The 24,117-nt window shown below is 46.6% G+C and overlaps 1 protein-coding gene across 1 annotated transcript in view; it reads left to right on the top strand.

Annotated features, from left to right (window-relative positions):
• Window positions 1-9,640: 9,640 nt before the first annotated feature.
• zbtb16b (zinc finger and BTB domain containing 16b) overlaps window positions 9,641-24,117 on the top strand; it is a gene marked incomplete at its 3' end in the record, with an annotated part of 29,385 nt that continues 14,908 nt past the window's right edge. Inside the window, exons 1-3 of the mRNA XM_084324834.1 lie at window positions 9,641-10,890; window positions 17,857-17,954; window positions 23,157-23,243. Of these exons, the coding sequence (XP_084180960.1) occupies window positions 9,644-10,890; window positions 17,857-17,954; window positions 23,157-23,243 (1,432 nt within the window). The 5' untranslated portion in view covers window positions 9,641-9,643. The remainder of the gene's footprint in view (window positions 10,891-17,856; window positions 17,955-23,156; window positions 23,244-24,117) is intronic.

The raw sequence follows: 24,117 nt of genomic DNA, 5'->3' as shown, positions 1-24,117 counted from the left end.
GCAGGAGTTTTGTTTTCCAGTGCCCTTAACTGCATATCCAGAACCACACAGTACCAGTAGATCCATTAGGGCACACGCTCTCTCGACCGTGCTGTCATTTCCCCCGCTCTCATTCACTTACTACATCCGAGGAATACTAAAGCATAAGAGGTCATAAGAGATGTATTTTTTATTTCTAATATTATGTTATTTAACCAGTCAGGTCAGTTGAGAACAAATTCTTATTTACAAGGATGACGTTGGTCAAAGAGATTAGATCGGTCTATAATTTCTACTGTTTAGAATTAATTTTTTTTGGTTGCGCTCAATAATGGGTTATTCAGGAACATATATTCAAAAGAGATTGACTATATAGACATTATTTTTATTATTTCTATGTTACATTGTTGAAATGTAAAGAAAGCATGTTCTGCGTTCTTTAGTTCTTAATCATTTGAGGGCTCGTGTCATTGAATAGCTTGTTTTGCATGTCTGACCTGCGAAGTGGTTGTAATGTTCTTTTGTTTTTGCAAACTCTACTGTGTTACTCTGTCAGGGAGGTGTTTCGTCTCTCTCAGGTCGCTGTCATTGATCAAACGTAGGCCTACGTCCATTAGTTATTACCACATAATATTTACGGTGTGGCCAATAGAAACACACTACCGACCCCCAGCCAACTGCAGTGAGAATTGTGAATCAAAGAGAATTCGACAAAACCTGTCTGTATATTATGGGATCTCCGGTGTCTTCAACTCTCGGCCTGGCAGAAAGTTCTGGTTGAGTCTGGTACCCCGCCTTACCTCAGTGTTAGTACGATTATGTCTATATGAAAGAACAAGCTGATAGGATACAACTGTTAAACAAAAGAGAACAGCAGAACCAGTAGTTCTCCTGGGCGAGGGTTGAAGAACCCTGAATCAAGCGAATGTATTATAATCTTGGGACTAAATGTGCACCACATCCTTGTTTTTATAACAGCTAACTGTGATTAAGTACCTTGTCTCCTCCACAAGAAAGCGGATCAAAATGCCTGGCTTCCTCATTTCAATTGTGATTTTAAAGTGGAAAAAAAAAGTTTAAAAGGATAAAAAAAACTAAACAAAAAAAAAGCATTTTGTACTATTTAAATACTCCTGCCTGCAAGCTTGTGCACTGTGACTGTGTGTCAATAGACTGTCTTGTCATCAGTTTCTATAATAATCTACATAGCTTTGTCGTGAGAGATTTAGCCTATTCCTTTTTTTTTTCCTATTGTATCTTTAGAAGAGCAAGAAGAAAATGAACTAATGTGGGTCATTATAACACGTGTAGTGTATAAAACTGTCTCCAGTCACAGCGCTATCTATCGCCTGCTGTATTGAAGGGGGGAAGATGTTACGAGTCTAGGCATGAATTCAATCAGTACTTTATAACATGTTTACTAAATAGCAGATAGACATGCCTGCGGTATGTTTGTTTGGGCAAACTAGGTTTTATATTGATTTAAATGAGTGTTACCTTGGGGCTTGTTTTTGGCATAATTACACAAGGTTGTTTTTTTTCACACCCCCCCCCTCCCCTTGTTATTCGAGTGTTCTGTAATGTGGTCTTTGAATTTATTTTTTAATTTGTGTCTTTTGTACAAAGGTCGACCGCACAGAGTGGCCGCTTATCATGTTCTTGATGCTCTTGCCGGGGGAGCAGGATGGTCACCTGACGCAAAAGAACTAACTTGGCTAAACTATTGGAATGCCAAATTAAGATAACATTTTCAAAAAATTATATAATAGAAAAAAACGGTTTATATATATATATACGTATACAAAAAGACAGCCATCCCTTAACAAGTTAACCTGTAGAACGGTCCGCTGTTGTCACCAGAGCACCCTGCTCCCTCGCCTGCATAGCGTTGTTTTTGGTTTTATTGGGTCAAACTCAGAAAATCTCTATGGTGTACAGTCTGAGTACTAACCGGTTTACAAAATAAAACACGGTTTCTGAACCTCATATTGCTCTGGCCCATGGTTTCATTACAAGATATACATCATCCCCAGCTCTACCGGCCTGTAAGTGCAGTGGCGTGTTTTCGCCACTAGGTGGCAGGAAATGCTTTCTGCAGTTGATTTGTTCATGCCATGTCATGGATTCAATCATAGGATTATTTGCAGAATGGTTACATTGAAAACGGGTCTTGTCAGGTCAGGAGCTCTCCCCCCAGACAGATGTGAGCAATAGAGGTCTTTTATAGCACATAGTCTGTCCCAAGAGCACGTTTAATGCAATTTAAAGTATGTAGCACCGGGCATACTTGCTCATGTTATCTTTGGCTGTAATTCATGTGAGGATCAGAAGAAGGCAGCTACCATATGACAGAGTAGGCGTGTCCCATTTAGGGGATGATCAATATCTTTGATTACTCCTCTGCCACTGGTCACAGTACAATTAATAACAGACTAATGTGACTTCAATCCACAAAACGGTGCTGTTAACACACTCGTCGATAACCCAAGTAGCCTGCACTGTGACCTGCCATGCGATTCCATCTCCCATCCACCATTTATATTGCACCTGCCTAATCTACCTTCTCATTATCTCCCTTATAATTGGTAATTGATTGGATCGTCGCCGTGGTTACTCGCCGGTCCTACAGATTATCTTTTGAAGAATGACTGCTCTCTGTGCCATCTTTATTTGTCCACGTTCACATGCATACAGGTGAGACGCACACTAGAACTGAAGCCTTGGTTGGGTTGCACCTATTAGTGTACCAATCATAGCGTGTTCCTGCATACTTCACATGACCCCCCACACCCCTTTATTTATTTTTTTGTAACTAAATAAACTCAATGTTCACATTTTTCTTATGCTATTTTCAATGACAGAATTGGCCTCAGCAGGTGATTCAACTCTCTTTATGTTTAATACCAACAACAACATGCAATAACCAAAAGACAGTCTGTCTAGACCCTAGGGTTTTGGGTAGACTGCCAAGACCCCTTTTGGGGTGAAAGGGGATTATTCTGCCGTTTTTTGAACATCACACCCAATTCTATAGTCTATAAATCGAGCCGTGCAATTGGTTTCACAACCCGCCCGTATCTTGTTGTAACAGTCTCATCTTGGCGTGTCCCAGATGCTCCACCAGGATCGTGATGGAGACGATGGGCCTGGCGGGACTCTCAGAGGGTTCCTCAGGAGGAGTGGACTGCTCCTTGTCCACCGGTTGTATGTGCCTGCGGTTTCTTCTTGAAGTGTCCCTGCACTCAGCCTGGAGAGTGAACGAACAGGGATTATTCTCTTGGTTCTGCACGGTGGCAGATCTCTGTCTAGCTTGAGCCTGACTCTGTCACCAGATGTGAGCGGTACTGGAAGTCTAGCTGAATGCCGCCTGTTGTAAAACATCTCGTAGGATTGTTTGGCTTGTGCATTCTTGTTCTTAACATTGTGTCAAGGTCGGGAGCGGGCCGTGCAGGTTTCAAGTTCTCCTTAATCATCAGTGGAGGGGTACGGATGTTTCTGCCCATCAACAGTTTGGCAGGACTCTCACTTGTTGGCTCGTGGGGGGGCCAGGTGGAGGTCACCCTGCCTGAGGATTGATTTGGCTGTTTTAACGGCACGTCCTGCCATGCCGTTGGCCTGTGGGTAATTTTCCTTTGTGTTCACAAAGATCAGCAGTAACTCTCTGCCAAGGCAGCTCTGGCAAAGGTGTGGTTATTAAGGCCTCCTCGTTCTGAGATGGTTTGTGCATGTGGCAATGCTGGCATGCCTGTATGAGCTGCCTGACTTCACTCGCTATGCCTGGCGCTTCTAGCGCTACTGACATTTACTGAGGCCTTGGTGTACCCAATGTATCTTGTTCTTTATATCCACCCGCATACTGTCTGGGATCAGAGCGGTGTATTCAGTTACCTGAGCTGTCCTCGCTCCAGAGAGAACGGTTTTGCTGCAGTTGACCATTTGACATACTCTGGGCATCCGTGTTTGATTTAGCTCGGTACAGTACGTGCTGTACAGTACCTCCTCCTCCTTTGACTTCTCGATTGGTTCCAGTATTAATTTCCTCGCGGTCTCGTGTTTCTCTATGGCATCTAGATATGCTCGGCCATCGGAAAAGTCATCCGATTGTGTGTTTTTGTCCTGTCACGTTGGTTGGTGGTTCTGCGCTGGTTACCGCTGCAACTCGGGGATACGCCATCCTTACTAATCACATGATCTAAGAACCCCAGCGTAGTCTGGCACAGCTTGCACTTTTGTTTGTTCAGACACAGCCCAGACTCTCTGATCGTGTCCGTCACTTTTTAGTCTGCGGTCATGTTCCTCCATCGATCTAACGCGTAAAACTGCAGTTCCGTCGTGGTCCTGCAGAAGCTCTGACAATTTCCTCTGATATATCCCTGTTGCTGAGGTTATGCCGAAAGGTAACCTTTGAAACGGTCTGAAACGGTACCGTCCTTGTGGTGTGATGAAGATGGTTAGGTTGGCAACTTCCCTCATCCTAAGCCAAGGGATTTGCCAAAAGTTACTTGCAGCATCTAAACCTGAGAACACAGTACTGCTGGTTCGTCTTGGAAGCAGGTCATTCATCCAGTTGTTTCAGGTCGGCGTATGTTCAGATTTTCTCGGATGGTTTGGTGACTGAAACCATAGGAAACCATCCACAGGCTCGGTTACTTTTTTCTATGATGCCCTTTGCTCCATTCTCCTCACGGCAGAGACACACACCAGACGCCGAAGCAGAGCCAGTTTCCTTTCGGCGCCCCCCCCGTTAGCCAATTGGACCGGCCAGGCTTCTGCTCGCTCCAGAATTGACACATCACGGCGCTTCCGCATCCTGTGTGTTTCCTCGCCGTAGGCTCTTCCTCTGCCTCTGGAAGCAGTGGAACCGGAATGCGTCGTGGGGTGGGCGCACTATAGCGTTGGATCTCTGAGCACTATCTTGACTGGGTCTCCTTTCAATAAGCCCACCTCTCCAAACACACTGACCTTGTCTTGGATTAGCCCCAGGTTTACCGCTACTGTGCGGGCTAGTGGATTCTCTCCGTTGGTTTTGACTGCTAGAACTCTGAAACAACCATGCCGCCATTTGTTTCTGATCTCTGTATTTGAGGTATCTGCCCCTGTGTTTGGTTTCCACAGCACCGTTTTTTTCCCATTGACTACAATAGTTTCTTCACGTTGGTTCATCATCTGTAATCACAGCGTCACATGTACACATGTCACAGTGTTTCTGTTACTTCCTGAACACCCTTTGAATGACAGACGGCAGCAACGTTGCCTGTTTTTAGCGTTTACCTTTTAGCTGCATGGGCACCGGTTCGTCTTGGTACGGCTCCGCCCGCATCTGGTGCACTTGTTTCCTTCATTGTTTTGGTTTTCGACTTAACTCACATTTCTGTGGCGGCTATTTTTAGCTCTCTCTTTCCACTTGCCAGATTTTGCCTCTATGCACTCCATATAGGTCACACCCTCTGCATTTTGTGATTTCACCAGTGTCTTGCCATATCCACAGCCGTTCGCAGGCTGAGTTCACTATGCATTTGCGGTTTCTGTGACAATGATTTCATCACTCATGCCGATCACTATCCGGGCTCTTCTTTCTTTTTTCTTTTTCTTTTTTTATCCTCTCTTTCTCAGATTTATCTCTGTTTTCTCCCCGTCCCAATTTTTTGTCGTTGTGCCAATTCCCCCCCTCCCCTACCTGGTTGTTGTGCGCATGTTCTCCTACTGGTCGGTACAAGGGAACCCTGAAGTCATCCGCACGCTTCCTCCGACACGCGCGGCGACAGCCAGTGACTATTTTTTCACCTGGCAGCGAGGACTCTCATTGGTGAAGTGTAACGCGTGGGAGGGCACACTGCCTTCACCACTTCCTGCCTTTTGCTGAGCAGGCGCCCAGACCTGACCTGTAGGCGTCGCTGTCCACAACGCCAGATTCCCACCCATGACTTGCCCTCCCCCTAACCCAGCCAAACGGGTTAGTATAGCGATCAGCCCAAGCCCTAAGCAATGCTGGCCTCTTGCATTGGTGACGAGCACAATCTCTGCTACGCCACCTGACCGCCCTCGGGCTCTTCTTTCGAAGCCCCCCAAATTACAATTTACAGCTAGCTCACATAGCTACTGATTCTCCCGCGCACTGCACTCTGGAGTGGAATATCACGTATCGCTTGGGATGAAATGTGCATCAAATCTTTTCAACACGTCATCTTATTTGTTCACATCTTCCCCGTGTCCGAAGACGAATTACTTGCATAATGTGTTCAACCTCTGGCCCCATTGCACTGACTTGTAGCTCCTCCTTCTCTTCTGCTAGCTTAGTCACTGTTCAGTACAATGTACTGTCAATGGCCATGATCTTCTCCCAAACTCAGTACTAAAGCTAGAGTGAAGATACCGGTATCATATGAAACTTAGGAATCCTAGGACGACCTTATGAATCCATTGGTACCATGTCATGCTAGCTTGTCGGGAAGGGGGGTGAATGATTTGGGCGAGGGAAAGGGGTCCCATTGACCTCTCACCTCACAATATCCAAATGAAAATGGGTTTTATGGGTACCCACAAGTCTCTCCTTTACAGACATGCCCACTTTATGCTAATACCATGCGGTTTTGGGGCGAAAAACCATGCAGTGTTTTGCATGCAGTATAATGTGTTATTTTCGCCTATTCTATTCTATTTGAATATTTCTGCATACGGAGGTCCCTAAACAGTCTTGGAATTGCATAAATTCATGTGTGATGATGATGTTAGTCCCCATAGTAGCCATTTCAGTGTAGCGAGAATTCTTTTTTTGGAAACTCCACCTCACTGTGTAAAATGACCTATTGTGACCTCTAGGATAATCACGGCCTCATGAAACTTTACAACCACGACGGGACCCGGGGCATTCAGGGTATCTATGGCTCTCTCAGCTATACTGACAATAGAGGGGTTTCTGAGCCCTTTCCAGAACAGAAGCGCTCGCCATCCAGTCGAAATCTTCAAATGTCAAAAGCTTTTGATACCAAGTCACAGCGTGACTTCTCTATGGTGTTCCTCAAGGTCTTTGTGTCTTAATGTGGTATTCTGGAGGGATTTCTGACCATGTTTATCAGTTCTCAAGTGGTCAAAATGGTCACATCTTGCAACAAATCTGTGTAACAAATGGTATCAACCCCCAAACAATTTACAATAACAACTTGTGAAACATAATTGAGCATGGGAATGGCCATCATAATGTTCTAAGCCCTTATATACACTCTCAACTTTCAAAATGTGAATAGGCGCAACCAAAATACAATGTTTATTATAGATTTATGACTAGAAAAACATGACACATGGTGCTGAGCTGCATTTCAAATTCATCTTCATGTTCCTAGCTTTCAGATGATGTATAACCACTTCTACTATGTGACATATAGCCTACTGTTGAACTGCTATCCCCCCCTCTGCTAAGCCCCCACCCCCTACAATGGTGGGTCTCTCGGGGTTAACTTAGTCCTACAAGTTATCTTGTAATGAAACACAGGAGGTATAGTTTCTCTCACTGCCATCTTTATTTGGTTTTGGTAGTTTATCAACTACTGTTGACCTGCTATCTCCCCTCGGCTAAGACCCCCCCCCCCCCCCCCACCCCCCTAAAAAGGACAAAAACGGGTATATATGATGGGTCTCTAAGGGTTAATTTATTCCTACAAATGATCTTTTGATAAAACACCATCTTTATCACGTTCAAAATTCAAATGCCTACAGGTGAGACGCACACTATACTGGAATCCTATATATATATATATATAAATATATAGGGGGCTGTACCATCGGTGTACCAATCATAGGGTGCTCCTTGATTACTTCACATGATGACAATCATTAAATTAATGAATCAATTAAGTTTGCACGCCTGGTCCAGGGGCATCTAACTGGCAGGATAATAGCCTGTCTACACCCCCCCCCCCTCCCCTCTCTCCTCTCCTGCTGCCCAGGTCGTTTAGATAGCTGCCCTGTAGATGTCTCTGTTCACAGCCTTGTAGTGTTGAGGAGCAGAGGACAATCATTCAAAGCCGTGACGTCGCCTGGGTGATGATTTGCTTACTTGGAGCTGCAGGACTGAGTTTTGGAGGCTATACTGTGAATAACCATGATGTCGCCTGGATAATCAGCGGAGGACGTTAGGAGACTGAGGTAAGCAAATAACAGACCCGTAATAGTTTGCTTAGTCTTTCAATGTTTCCCCAAACTGGTCATTATGGTCGCTTATTATTACATGTGATTTTGTGATCCGAATAGAAAGAGAGACGTGCTATACTTTTTTGGAGATTGAGACCATTTCTAACAGAGATATTTGAAGTGGGTTATAGAGTGTCTAGACTTTTGTGTGGTTGGCTGGTGTTGTGATTTCCATATTATTATACCCGAATGTTATTAGGGGGGAAATGTCTTTAAGTTTGCGTGCCGCTATCGGGGATTTTAAAACTTGATTATTTCGCCTTGTATTTCCACCGTGCTGACGTTTCGACAGTCCTGTATAATAAACACCATAGAGACAGACAGTCAATAAGCATCATGACACATGTTGTATTACTGACTGATCGTCACGATGTGTTGGAGCCGCCAGACAGAAGCGCGTCTCTGCACCTGATGCGCTCCGATGTTGCGGGTAGTTGAGGATGAGTGGTCCCAGGATCATGACCTAATCATTTAACATGATTAGTTTAATAATTACGGGATCATTTTGAATATAATGAGTTATACGTGAATACAGCTTAAGCCCGTGGACACAAACCCTTCATACCCATTAACAGCTCCGTCTTTTAATACACACTTATAATATATCACACAGCAATGTTAAATAAGATATTGACAGAGGAAGTTACAAAGGGAAAATGGGCAAACGTACTTATTCCTATGACATTCTTTGACCATTTTACAGCGCAATATACCAAAAAAATATCCAGGCGGAATTAAATATGCCATATAGCCAGGAGAGGGTTACATGTTGATAGTTTGATGATAACTTATTATGCGCGGTATAGGCCGATCTGTGGTCTAGCCTGTTGATGAAGTGATGGCTCATGCTGAGCACACACAGCCCGAGAGAAAAACACATAAATGAATGAACTATAATGCGTCTGTCTGCTCCTTCCTTCCTCCTGCGGGAGATTGAATAGTAGAGAGAGAGGCACGGAGCGCTGCTACCTGTTGATGTCTGTTCCGAAAAGATGATGCATTGAAACGGTGGCATCTGTCGCCTGTCGCCTGTCATTCAGTCTGCAGACGGTATTGCGACGTGACTGCTCTCCAGACTTCAGATGAGACACAGCCTGTCCTGTTTTCTAATGGTCCAACTGAATCATTTAGCAATTTACATAAACAATATAGCCCGTCACATCGGCCATTATTCGGTGCAGGCTTAATCAAGTTTTGTATTTTTAATTGTATTTTTATTTATTTTTGGTCTCATCAGTTACAATAATTTGAAATGTTTCACATTTCAAAAAAAAAAAAATACCAACATCCATATAATTCACTATTGATTGAATAGTTCTATGGTATAAACTAGAGGGATAAAAAAAAAAAACAGCCACTAACAATGTTGTCGTCCCCCCCCCCCCCCCCCAGACCTACAACAAAGGCCAGGGGCAGAGAGCGCCACACCTCATGCGTGGCGGGCTCAGCGCGGGTCCGAGCAGAGGGTCTGACAACCATGGGCGTGCTCCAGCTCCACAACCCCACGCACCCCGGCACCCTGCTGCAGCGCGCCAACCAGATGCGCCTGGCGGGCACGCTGTGTGACGTCATCATCACGGTGGACGGCCAGGAGTTCCCGGCGCACCGCACCGTGCTGGCGTGCACCAGCAAGATGTTCGAGATCCTCTTCCACCGCAGCAGCCTGCGCTACGCCCTGGACTTCCTGTCCCCCAAGACCTTCCAGCAGATCCTGGAGTACGCCTACACCGCCACGCTGCAGGCCGCGGCCGAGGACCTGGACGACCTGCTGTACGCCGCCGAGATCCTGGAGATCGAGTACCTGGAGGAGCAGTGCCTGAAGGTGCTGGAGACCATCCAGGCGGAGGAGAGCGAGGAGGCGGCCGGGAGGAACCAGCACCAGGCCGCCGCCGGCGCCGTCCCCGGGGGGGGGGACCCGCACGGCGACCCGCACGGCCGCGCCCGGCACTGGAGGCACATGCTGATGTCCAAGAAGCAGCCCGGCCCCGCGCCGGACGGAACCACCAACTGCAGCACCCCCACGGCCCTCCACCACCTGGCGCTGTACCACATGGCGGCGGAGAGGGGTTCCCCCGGCGCCGAGCCTCCCCCGGTGGACAGGGAGATGGACATGGTGGGTGGGGTCCCGGAGCAGCAGTCCCGGTATCACCACCACGGTCTCGGCGGCGGCGTGGCGAACAGCATCAAGACGGAGAGCATGCAGGTGGACGATGGGGCGGACGGCGGCTGCGAGGGCCGCTCCTCCAGCAGGGGGGGGGAGGGCAGCTGCGTGTCGGACCAGCCCGGCAGGGAGGAGGGCCCGGGCACCCCGCTCAGAGGCAGCGTGATCACCAGCGCTCGGGAGATGCATTCGGGCCCGGAGGACGGCGGCGGCGGCGGCGGCGGCGGACAAGTGCAGGGGGGCTCCCTCCTGGACGGCTTTGCCGGCGTGGCGGAGAAGCACCTGGCGTCCCTGTACCCCGGCATGCCCCCCGGCGGCCACATGGGGGAGGGCGGCGGGATGATGACCGTGCCCGTGTCGGTGGGGGCGCCGGGCCTGGCCATGCCGCTGGACCCCAGGGCCTACGGGGGCCTCCTGCACCAGGGCCTGCTGCACCGGGAGCTCCTCAGCCGGCTGGGCCAGTTTGCGGCGGGGATGCGGCGCGAGGGCCAGGCCCAGGGCCAGCAGTGCTGCGGGGAGTGTGGGCTCCAGCTGCACAACAGGCAGGCCATGGAGCAGCACAGGTAGGGTTAATATTAAACACCACCACTGACAAGGGCATCCGGCACACAATGTTTATACTGTATGGTATTATTATTATAGGCACATTCGGTTGGGCATTTCATCACAACATCAAAGAAAGCTATTGAAGGGTAATGGCTGAATGGGTTCTGTTGTTGCTCTCGCTCTTTATCATTTTCAATCACATTTACCCCCCAGACACATTGTGTGATATTCATAGACGGCTGGCATGAGGAGGAGAATGACTGACAGCTTTCTAGCAATAGTAGTGTTTCTTCCACTCAGCTACGATGATGATGCCACACACAGGTTCACCCTCAAAGTTACACAGTTACAATAAACTGGAATTATAGGTCATTATGGTGTTTCAGAGACACTATAGTGTTTTATATTCAGAACGTGTCGATGAGACGTACAGATAATAGAAGACCAGATGTTGTTTTGGAAAAGATGGCATGCGCCCAAAACAGCCCAAACTTCAAAGTGTTGGCAGAAACCATCACTTCCGTTTAAAAAAGAGCCACTGCAACAACTCCCAGCTGAAGCACATCACATATGGACCAGACCTGGGAGAAATAATATTTTGCTAATCATTCTTGAGCGTTTTTTGTTTTAACCTGCTTGGAATACCAGATGGGTGGGGGATTATACTGCATCAGGACAATTCAAATGGTAAAATGATCAATCACACAGAAAGTAGACCAAATGGACCCTAATTGTATTTGCGCTACCTGGCACACCCTCTCTCATCTCATAATATCCCAGGCAGGCACTGGGGATGGGTGGCGTGACGAAATATCATAAAATGTATGTTATATAACAATAATAATAATAATAATAATACAATTACATTATGACAACATTTCACAGTATTTTACAGTAATTCAACATGTTACGGTGATGTGGAACCCATTGTCTTCTTTTCTTTCGTAATGACATGTTTACGGTACAGCGTTCGTTCAAAACATCTAATTCACATTGTCGATTGTGTCTCATACTGCTGCAATGTGCAATCTTTGATACTTATTGAATGAAAAATTGAAATATCCTCTTTAAAAAAAAGAAAAATTTGCATTGTTGTTACCGCTATTTCAAAAACATATACCTTTGTGTGTGTGGATGCATGCTGGTATACCCTAAAACACAGTAAACCCCTCATATCAGCCCTATACCCACACAGGTTAAAAGAAACACTTAATTATCTGACACTACTTTACCTAAGGTCTGATAAAGAGATCATGGGCTAGAGAGGACCCATGACTGGAGAGTCTTAATTTGTTGAATGCATGGAGTGTTTGGAATGCAGGCTGAATTCCTAAAGCCAAGCCTAAATATCAGTGGTCGCGCTGCAGAGAGAAGTAGTGAACATTCTGCCTAGATATCCTCAATTCTCTTCTACCACTGTGCTAAAAAGGTGAAGTGTGTGTGTGTGTGTGTGCGTGTGCATGCACATCTATATGCCGCTAAGTGCATCTATATGCTAAGTAGTTTTCTGTGCTGCTATGAAAGGAGTCATTCTGCCTCCTGGTTGAAGGATAGCCGTCTTGTTTTTTGGTTTTTATACTTTTTCTCTTCTCTTCACAGATTAAAATACTATCAAAGCGTAAAAGGATGGTAGCACCTAATATGTTAATTTGTTCTCTGAGACACCTGCACTGGTGTTCGGAACAGTGAGACATTTTCTTTGGGGAAAGTTATGAATTAGGTCTTTGTCTGGGTTTAAATTAAAGCGGTCATGATGTTGCTGTTTTACAAAGCTCCTTTTCTTTTTCAATTCTTTTGGATGATTTCTTACGATGTGTGTACCCTGCATCAGAGGCCTGTCTCTCCCGTACTATTTGTTATGCATTCCTTTTACATCGGCGGAGGACAGACGCTTAGCATGGACCACAGTGAACCTTTCAGCCGCCTGATGGATAGCTGCTGCTTAATGATTCACTGTGTTTAGGTTGATGCCGTGTTTTCTTCCCATTTCATTCTGTCATCTCGTACAAAACACACAAGGTTGTTAGGTTATTTGTGGCGGTGGCGACGAGCCAAGGAAGGATGGGATACACAGAGACAGAGAATAGGATGTGTATTTACAACACGAAAGGAAGGATGAGATACAGAGACAGAGAATATAAAGTGTATTTACTATAAGAAAGGAAGGATGAGATACACAGAGTCAGAGAGAATAGGATGTGTATTTATAACAAGAAAGGAAGGATGAGATACACAGAGTCAGAGAGAATATAATGTGTATTTACTACAAGAAAGGAAAAATGAGATACACAGAGTGAGATAATATAATGTGTATATTTACAACAAGCCAAGGAAGGATGATATACACAGAGTCAGATAATATAATGTGTACATTTACAACAAGCCAAGGAAGGATGAGATACACAGAGTCAGATAATATAATGTGTATATTTACAACAAGCCAAGGAAGGATGATATACACAGAGTGAGATAATATAATGTGTATATTTACAACAAGCCAAGGAAGGATGATATACACAGAGTCAGATAATATAATGTGTATTTACAACACGAAAGGAAGGATGAGATACACAGAGTCAGATAATATAATGTGTATTTTACAACAAGAAAGGAAGGATGAGATGCACAGAGATCAAACCAGGAAGGATGAGATACACAGAGATCAAAGAGAATACTGTGTATTTATTTACAACACAAGAATTGTTAATACTTGTGCAGTGTCAGTTTAGACGTGCTCCCGTCTGGGACAGGCGAATTGCTCGGCTCCCGATTATTGCTGCTTGCAGTGTTGTCAGGGGGCGTGCCTGTTCAGAGCGCGTGGCCGTTCGGAGCGGGGCCGCATCTCTTGGCTTCCTGAAGTGCTGCTTGCAGTGTTGTGGAGACCTGTGGAATGGCTGCTTGCAGCGTTGTGGAGACCTGTGGTATGGCTGCTTGCAGCTTTGTGGAGACCTGTGGAATGGCTGCTTGCAGCTTTGTGGAGACCTGTGTTATGGCTGCTTGCAGCGTTGTGGAGACCTGTGTTATGGCTGCTTGCAGCGTTGTGGAGACCTGTGTTATGGCTGCTTGCAGCGTTGTGGAGACCTGTGGTATGGCTGCTTGCAGCATTGTGGAGACCTGTGGAATGGCTGCTTGCAGCTTTGTGGAGACCTGTGGAATGGCTGCTTGCAGCTTTGTGGAGACCTGTGTTATGGCTGCTTGCAGCGTTGTGGAGACCTGTGGTATGGCTGCTTGCAGCGTTGTGGAGACCTGTGGTATGGCTGCTTGCAGCGTTGTGGAGACCTGTGTTATGGCTGCTTGCAGAGTTGTGGAGACCTGTGTTATGGCTGCTTGCAGCGTTGTGGAGACCTGTGTTATGGCTGCTTGCAGCGTTGTGGAGACCTGTGGTATGGCTGCTTGCAGCGTTGTGGAGACCTGTGGTATGGCTGCTTGCAGCGTTGTGGAGACCTGTGTTATGGCTGCTTGCAGAGTTGTGGAGACCTGTGTTATGGCTGCTTGCAGCGTTGTGGAGACCTGTGTTATGGCTGCTTGCAGCATTGTGGAGACCTGTGGTATGGCTGCTTGCAGCGTTGTGGAGAATCTGCTCATCCGATCGACTTCACAATCGACACTGCGCTCCCGTGGGTCCTCACCAATACACCCGCCAAACATAAAGTCGATCGGATGAGCGGCTATCGAGATATGCGAAGGACGGACACGCACTATAGCGCCACCATCTGGCCAAATAACACCATATTCGACACTGCACTCCACCTGGTCCTGACCAACACAGCCGCCAAGCGTGAAGTAGATCGGATGGACGCTTCTCGAGATATGCAAAGGACAGACTATAGCGCTGTAGCGCCACCATCTGGGCAAACGGCACCATTATATTTGACACCGCGCTCCCCTCCCCAACCAGACACGCGCACACACGCAGACAGACAGTCGGAGATTCCTCCCTTTATAGTTAGATGTTAATGTCATTGTATCAAATAACTGTTTGGGAAATCTATTCGTGGCTGACCTGTCCGATATCACGGTGGGCGGGCGAAAATCTATGCATGAGAGACACCATTAACTAATAGTATAACGACTCCAGTTAGAGCTCCGATGGTGCCCTGCTTGTGCTTGACCATCACTAATGAGCAAATCCGCAGGTCACCTCTGCTGATTCAACCAACCGGTCATTAGTATCTGGAGTGTGGTGGGGGGGGTTAGGGGGGGGGGGGGCAACCTCTACCCTTTCCCTGCCCACACAGTGGCTGCCATTTGGGGGCTTGTTCCGCTCCAGAGTTGCGGTGACGCTGGCCGATGATGAATGGAGAGCATCCGACGGGATACTGAGCCTGTGCTCATTGCTCACTCATGGAGATGAGGCAGATGTCGGGGAGTCGGAGAGAGAGAGAGGCCCGTGGCCGAGGCCCTGCTAGGAACGTAATGGAGAAGTTGCTCCTCGCTTCTTCTAACCAGGTCATTGAGCATCCACCTGTGTCGTTGTATAGGGCTGGCACATTCTGATCAGTGTTTCCCACAGGATTTTCAGAGACTATGGGGGGTGAACCTCCGACCCTCTAGGCCTAGGCCCGGAACGTTTTTTTTTGGTACATTTTAAAGTTAAATGCATCAATCTGGTGCACTTTGAGAGCAAAATAAAGAGGCTAGATCTATGATGAACTTTGTGCTCAAAACACAAAATCGACTAGACTAGTGCTTCCCAATCCTTTCTCCTCGAAGCACCCCAGCCGTTCAATGTATTTGTTAAATTCCACCACCACCAGCACACCTGAGTCAACTTAACTAGCCCTTTATTAGTTGAATCAAGGTGTGCTGGTGGTGGAATTTAACAAATACATGGAACGGCTGCGGTGTCTCGAGGAGAGGTTTGGGAACCACTGGACTATAGAGCATACATTTGAGCCATCAAAGAAATGAAGCAAAAGTGGTTACCTGTGTTGAACTGGTTTATTTTTTAGAAAATAAAAAAATATAGTGGATTACTATTACGACTACTACCACTGCCAATACTACTGATACATCCCTATTGGCAAACTTTATATTTAATTTTTTATTTTTGGTTCATTATACAACTGTGGCGGGACTAATTAGACTGTAGCCGCCACAGTCTAGGTAATCAATGGGAAACCTGGATACACTTAGTATAGAAAACTACTGCCATGTTTTCTCCTAAAGCAAGTTTTTTTTGTTTCTGTTTAGTTGGTAAGAGAGAGAGAGGCCTAGTGGAGAGGGAAGAGTTCAGTTGGGATATGAAAGAAAGACACATCAGTCGATGCATAATATCTTTTTTTAAATAAACATCCAAAGAAAAGTCTACTTTACAGAAATGTAACTGACGTCCAGGGCGGTAAACAATGTTCGTGTAACTCTTGTTTCCCCTTTTGACCAGACAGAGGCCCTACGATGTGAGAGACAGGCTCTAAATGTGTACACTCAGACGAATTAAAGTGGCATTACAAGGCGAAGTACCACAGACTTGAGTTAATAGCCTATAGTGTTCATTTGGCACGAGAGCCTAATTGACATATTAGGCCTCACCTCTTTTTGACAGCGGACTGCTTTTTATCCACAGGGTCCCGTCAGGCCATTTGTTCCCACGTTACAGGGGGGGATATGAGGCTAGCCGCGCAGATGCCTCGCACGCTTGGATGTGTGTGATATGATATGATGGGCTTTGCTGCGGGGCTGAGCTTCAGCCAATCATCTCCTTCCTCCCCCCTCTTTTTCATGGCAGATACGGGAGGAGTGTGTGTGTATATGATGGTGTGTGTGTGTGAGCGTGCATCCGTGTCTGTCTGCCTCTTTATCTGTTGTGTGTGTGAGCGTGCATCCGTGTCTGTGTCTGCCTCTTTATCTGTTGTGTGTGTGAGCGAGCGCATCCGTGTCTGTCTGCCTCTTTATTTGTTGTGTGTGTGTGTGTGTGTGACTGTGTGTGTGTGAGCGTGCATCCGTGTCTGTCTGCCTCTTTATCTGTTGTGTGTGTGAGCGAGCGCATCCGTGTCTGTCTGCCTCTTTATTTGTTGTGTGTGTGTGTGTGTGTGACTGTGTGTGTGTGAGCGTGCATCCGTGTCTGTCTGCTTCTTTATTTGTTGTGTGTGTGTGTGCGAGCGCATCCGTGTCTGTCTGCCTCTTTATTTGTTGTGTGTGTGTGTGTGAGCGTGCATCCGTGTCTGTCTGCCTCTTTATTTGTTGTGTGTGTGTGTGTGAGCGTGCATCCGTGTCTGTCTGCCTCTTTATTTGTTGTGTGTGTGTGTGTGAGCGTGCATCCGTGTCTGTCTGCCTCTTTATTTGTTGTGTGTGTGTGTGCGTGCGCATCCGTGTCTGTCTGCCTCTTAATTTGTCGCAAGCGTGCGTGCGCGCGTGCGTGTGCATACGTGTCTTGTCTGCCTCTTTATTTGTCGCTTTGCACGTGTGCATGTACGTGCTTGTGTGTGTGTGTGTGTGCGTGTGTGTGTGTATAAGTGTGTGTGTGTGCATGTGTGTGTGCATGTGCGTGCGTGCGTGCGTGCGTGTGTGTGTGTGTGTGTGTGCGTGTGTGTGTGTGCATGCGTGTGTGTGTGTGCGTGCGGGTCCGCATGCAGCGTTGTTGTTGTGCTGTCTGGCGGGTGGAGGCACGTGTACGTCTGCACTCTGAAATTAGCTAGATATCCTATTGTCTGTGTTCCCTCTTTTTCGCATTCACGCCATGCGACTCCCCACTCACTCCAAGGGCCTCTCACGCTAATGATCCTGCATTCAGCGCGGGTCGTTCTTCTTCTACGACACGAACAATGACAACGACGACGACTACGTCGCTGCTGCCTGACGGCTTCGACGGAGGAAGGACCTTAGAGAGGGGAAGAGGGGAAGAAGAAGACAGAAAACAATGCACACAGATTACGACACGTCTGTTCTCTGGTTTCCCCTGTCTCCTGACTATCTTCTCTCTCTCTCTCTCTCTCTCTCTCTCTCTCTCTCTCTCTCTCTGCGTATCGTGTCCCGTTCTATAGGCGGCTGCACAACGGAGAGAAGGGCCATGGCTGCGAGTTCTGTGGCAAGCACTTCCAGGACAGCGTCAGGCTGAGGATGCACATGCTGTCGCACACAGGTACTTACCGAGCGGAGCGTACCACCACACACACACACACACCCGCTGGCTGTCTGTCTGCCTGTCTGCCGGTGTGGAGCCCATTCAGCGGGTCACGAGGGCCCTTCACATGCACCTGTTTGTTCATACGGCACCAAGACACTAGATCCAATGGGAAAGTTGATCCTGCGTGCCTGCGTGTGTGTGTGCATGTGCGTGCGCACTGTGTGTGTGTGTGTGTGTGTTACACATATACACATATCCCTGCAGGAAGCACTACTTTCAATATTAGGATCATGTCTTCAGATACTTAGGTCTCTGTACTTCTGTCTGTGTCTCTGCCTCTCTCTCTCTCTCTCTCTCTCTCTCTCTCCCTCCCCCCCCCCCTGCGGTCTCTCTGCTGAATATTTCTGTGTGTGTGTGTGTGTTGTTTTTCTTTTTTTTTGGGGAGATTCTGGCAGCTCGCCAGCTCTGCCCCTTCTGAGTGATGACATCATCAGCTGCCGGCAGGCCTGGGTGTTCTGCCAGTGTTCCGAAGCGTGTGTGATGGCTCGCTCGCAGATGTGTGTCCGGGAACACACTGTACCCGAATGCAGACTTAATCAGACCTGACTGCTCTCCCAGCTACTGTATCCAAAATAGAGAAAGTGGAGGGGCAGGGGGAGGTGTGGGGGGCAGGTGGGGGGTTGGGGGGGGGGGATTGGGTGGGAGGGATTGGGAGGAGGAGGGGGCGGGGGGTGGGGGGGGGTTGGCTAAAAATGAAACTAAAAAACATAAACAGAAACCCCAGTGCAGAGACACGAGGACAGACGCGGCGGCTAGCTTCCTTAGCTCTCTGAGGATTGGCTTCTGGTGTGACAGAGCCAGATAGATGAGACAGTGACGAACGGGTGCCGGGCATTGCGGGTTCTTTACTCGCACAGGGTCCTGTGTTCCTCCCTGCGAGGCGTCCTCCTGTCCTTATGTCTTAGTGAACCCCTATCACCCACATCGGCTCATATTACCAGCCGGCACGCCAATAATAACACTTCCATTTTTTATCTATCCAGAAAGAGATCTAAAAGCACCTTTGGATCAGATTTTAATACTCACTGAAGTGCCCCTCCACACACACACACACACACACACACACACACACACACACACACACACACACACACCCCACCCTCTCGAACGGCACCGAGCCACGATATTACCCCCCCCCCCCCCCCCCCCCCCCCCAAAAAAAGGGCAGATGTGGATCTTATTTCTTTGTCACCGTGTGTTTCTGTGCAGCGCCACCAGCCGCCTCAGATCCCCTGCAGTTGCTAAGGAGCGAGAGCTCCGCTGCACTAATGGTCTGATTTGGTATTCAGCTCGACGCCGGCTCTTATTTTGGTATGCCAGACAAAGTGTTTTGATGGAGGACGATTGCAGCCGCGTCTGGAGACAGTTTGATGGTTTATGGATGAGAGCACACTCCGTGCCTCTGACTGCACAAGACAATCTATGTTCTCTTCCCTTCCCTAATCACACAATCTCACACAACACAACACACCGCGCCGCGCCGGACAGCGTCACACAACATTAGAGTCCAACGACGCCGACGCCGCTCCACACTGTAGCCTCACAACTACCGCGCCACTTGGGTTTTTAAGTTTTTACGTGTTTTTTTCTCTTTGTTGTTGTTGTTCTTTTTATGGGGCGGGGGGGGGGGGGGTAGATTCAAACCTTTTGGGGGGGGGGTTAGTTCTTTTGTTTGGTCTTTTGTCTTGTGTCGCTCGCAGTGGTTTGAACCACGTCTCGCTGCAGCTGTGCCGAGAGGTATAGTAACAGTTGAAAGAGGACCACATTTAGGCTGCGCTCCGAGTAGTTCCCAAAGCTTGTGGGTGTTTTAATGAGTCATTTTAACTTCATTTAGAGCCAGCTGAGCAGAAAATAGATCAGTGAATGAGCCCTGGGCCAGTATGGATCTGCCAACCATTTACATCTCTGTGAGAGCCAACCCACATCCAAACAGCTGTGTGCGTGTGTGCTGCGTGTGCTGCGTGTGCTGTGTGTGTGTGTGTGTGTGTGTGTGTGTGTGTGTGTGTGTGTGTGTGTGTGTGTGTGTGTGTATAAATGTGTGTGTACATGCACATAGATATTTGTGTCTGTGCGTGTTTGTGTGTCTGTGTGTGTGTTTGTGTATGAGTCTATGTATAAATGTGTGTGTACGTGCGTGCCTGTGTGTGAGTGTGTGCGTGCATACGTGTGTGTGTGTGCACATGCACATGGATATGTGTCTGTGTGTATTTGTGTATGAGTGTGTATGTGTGTGTACGTGCGTGTGTGTGCACATGCATATGTGTGTCTGTGCGTGTGTGTGTATGAGTGTGTGAGTGTGTCTGTGCGTGCGTGTGTGTGTGTGTCTGTGCACGAGTGTGGTTGTGTGTGTGTGTGTACAGTACGTTAGGGCTGGGAATCACCAGAGGCCTCACGATACGATAGTATTGCGATACTAAATATATTGCGATTTATTACCTTTTTTCAACTGCAAAGTAAAACTTTGTCAACATGTTTTATCTAATAAAATAAAGTTCAGTCTGTTCATCTCACTTCAATAATTTTGATTGCAGAACATGGGATTTTCTCAAGCAGACAGATCTTGTAAACACTGTAATCTGTGTTGCATGTACCTGACAAACTGAACTGTTTGTATTACAGGCATATTCCAACTTAACTGAATGCACATGTGTGTGTGTGTGGACTACTGTACTATTACAGGTATTGAAATGAACAATGCAACTTCCTTATAAAAAGAAAATATAATAAATGTTTTAATAAATAATTAAATATCGATACTTGGCGTCCCTGTATCGATACAGTATCGCCACGCAAAGTATCGCAATACTATTACGTATCTATATTTCCCCCCACCGCACCACTAGTGTACGTATACGTGCACCCGTCCGTGTGTCCGTCAGCGCAGGTGCGAGCACACTAGAAGAACACAACAAATCTTTTTTTCTTCCAGAGTGGAATATATATATATATACACTTGTCGTTGTTTTGATGTCTTCATGAGAACAGACAAGGGCATTCCAAAGGTGAGCGGAGCACTGTAGCACTCCTGTGTGTGTGCGTGTGTGTGTGCATGCGCGTGCGTGTGCGTGTGTGTGTGTGCGTGCGCGTGTGTGCGTGTGTGTGCGTGTGTGTGTGAGTGTGAGAGAGGGGGATTTCAGAGTGTTGACTCTGAAGTGTTTTTCGATAAAGGGAGGATGCGCCACAGGGCTGGAGCGTCTGAGAACACCCAGTCCTACTGTGGCCTCTCCGGCAGACAGGCTGCTCGCTGTTCAGGGGGTGATAACAGAGGAGCACGGTAAATAAAACTCTTCAGCTGCTCTCCGTGAGAAGAGAGAGAGACAGAGAGAGGCCGCGGCTCACTGTCTGGTGGTGCCTTTGTTTGTCCAGAGCTCTGTTGTTCTTCTTCTTCTTCTTCTTCTTACTTGTGGATGTGCTCTCCCTTTCACTACCACACTACAGAAGGTTAACCCTTTCACTACCCCCCACTACAGACGGTTAACCCAGCTTTGTCACGTGGCAGTGCGGAAAAACCTTCTGTATATTGTCACAGTGAAAGGGTTAACCATTTGGTAGTGTGGTAGTGTGAAAGGGTTAACCGTCTGTAGAGTGTGGTAGTGAAAGGGTTAACCGTCTGTAGTGTGGTTGTGAAAGGGTTAACCCTGTGCCGTGTGGCGGTGAAAGGGTTAACCTGTAGTAGTGTGGTTGTGAAAGGTTTAACCCTTTGGTAGTGTGGTAGTGAAAGGGTTAACCGTCTGTAGAGTGTGGTAGTGAAAGGGTTAACCGTCTGTAGAGTGTGGTAGTGAAAGGGTTAACCGTCTGTAGTGTGGTTGTGAAAGGGTTAACCCTGTGCCGTGTGGCAGTGAAAGGGTTAACCTGTAGTAGTGTGGTTGTGAAAGGGTTAACCCTTTGGTAGTGTGGTAGTGAAAGGGTTAACGGCAAAGCGTTCACAGACGAGCGGGAGGGGGGGGTCTTTCGGGACTCGTAGAAAATAGGACGCCTGCCTCTGTCCACCTTTTTTCTTTTTACCAACGGAGGCTTGGTTCTGAAATGGTTCCTATTTATTTATTTTTTTTATATGTCACCACAAACAAACACAACCTGCTATGCGGTTTATTAAAAGTCATGTTGTTGTGTTCGTATTCGTGAGCGTTGTGATATCTATAGCTGCCTTTCAAGTTCAGATTCACATTCACATTATTTTATTGTCACAGCTTTCTCAGAAAAACGTGAGGTGCTTGTTTTTCCCGGCTCCTCGACCGCAGTGGATTTGTAAACATAGTACACACAACGTATATTCTATCTATACAAACCATAACTATAAACTATAACTATAAATACAAACTATAACTATAACATAAATAAGCTATAAATAAACTATAAACTGTAAACTAGACATAATACACAACGTATATTATATCTATACAAACAATAACTATAAACTATAACTATAAACTAAATAAGCTATAAATAAACTATAAACTAGACATAATACACAACGCATATTCTATCTATACAAACTGTACAATACAAGGTATATGTAAGCAGCAGTGTGCGTATGCCTGTAGTTGCAGATGTGTATACGGCGTCATCTGATGCTATTAACCAATTTTACAGTTTGCCTCACATTGCATTCTTTTCCCATTTAGCAGACAAGGTGGCTAAGCTAGTTAGCTCAAATGTTTGTGTTGCCGGCATGTAGCAAGTAGCTACAGATGAGGAGTACTGACGGCAAACCCACGGTGCCCAGTAGGTAGCCTAAGAATTAGTAGCCAAAAATGCATCATCATCATCATCACCACCATTATTATTATTATTATTATTACCATCATAATTTTATTTTATTTATGGAAAATTGCAAGACAAAATAATCCAAAGGATGACATGAAAAGTGCGAACACTTAATTCCATCATGGTCCCAAAGATGTTTAAAAACAAACAGACAAACATAACATGTAATCACTAAATAATCACTTACATTCGCTATGTGCCAATGACCTACACACATGGGTACCACCATTGGTCACCTACCTCCCATGGCTAAGAGCTGTCATCTTCATAATCTGTATTAGTATTATTGTTATCACGTTGTTATGATTATGATTATGACTAGTATTTATACAAGGACATGTATGTTGTGATGAGGACAGGTGTTCATGTGAGTGTGGTTTTCACCTACAGCCCCAGCTGAAGCACTGGTTTGTGACCAATGTGGAGCCACCTTCTCCTCTGAGGACGCTCTGGAGACCCACAGACTAACACACACAGGTACTGTGCACACACACACACACACACACACACACACACACACACACACACACACACACACACACACACACACACACACACACACACACACACACACACACACACACACACACACACACACACACACACACACACACGTACACCCGTGTGTCGAATAAGAAACCTTTAACATCACACTGTATGTTGATCATGGGTCTAAAGTTGCGTGTCATGCTGGCTACTAGGTTAAACTGCTCCTGTCCATGATACTCCATAATTAATCCACAGTGAGGTGGGAGGACCTCTCACATATCCCCCTTTAATATCTCCTGCCAATCCACGGTGAGAGCGTGTGGCTTTACACGTGGACATTGTTGGCTAGTACATTTCAGTGGCATAGATACGAATACCCTGTTCTCTGTCTGTATACCCTGTTCTCTGTCTATATACCCTGCTCTCTGTCTATATATACCCTGTTCTCTGTCTATATACCCTGTTCTCTGTCTATATACCCTGTTCTCTGTCTATATACCCTGTTCTCTGTCTATATACCCTGTTCTCTGTCTATATACCCTGTTCTCTGTCTATATACCCTGTTCTCTGTCTATATACCCTGTTCTCTGTCTATATACCCTGTTCTCTGTATATATACCCTGTTCTCTGTATATATACCCTGTTCTCTGTCTATATACCCTGTTCTCTGTCTATATACCCTGTTCTCTGTCTATATACCCTGCTCTCTGTCTATATATACCCTGTTCTCTGTCTATATACCCTGTTCTCTGTCTATATACCCTGTTCTCTGTCTATATACCCTGTTCTCTCTGTCTATATACCCTGTTCTCTGTCTATATACCCTGTTCTCTCTGTCTATATACCCTGCTCTCTGTCTATA

The sequence above is a fragment of the Notolepis coatsorum genome (genome assembly GCF_963971535.1).
Source record: "Notolepis coatsorum genome assembly, chromosome: 1".
NCBI lineage: Eukaryota > Metazoa > Chordata > Actinopteri > Aulopiformes > Paralepididae > Notolepis > Notolepis coatsorum.
This window is presented reverse-complemented; position numbering and strand designations above follow the sequence as displayed.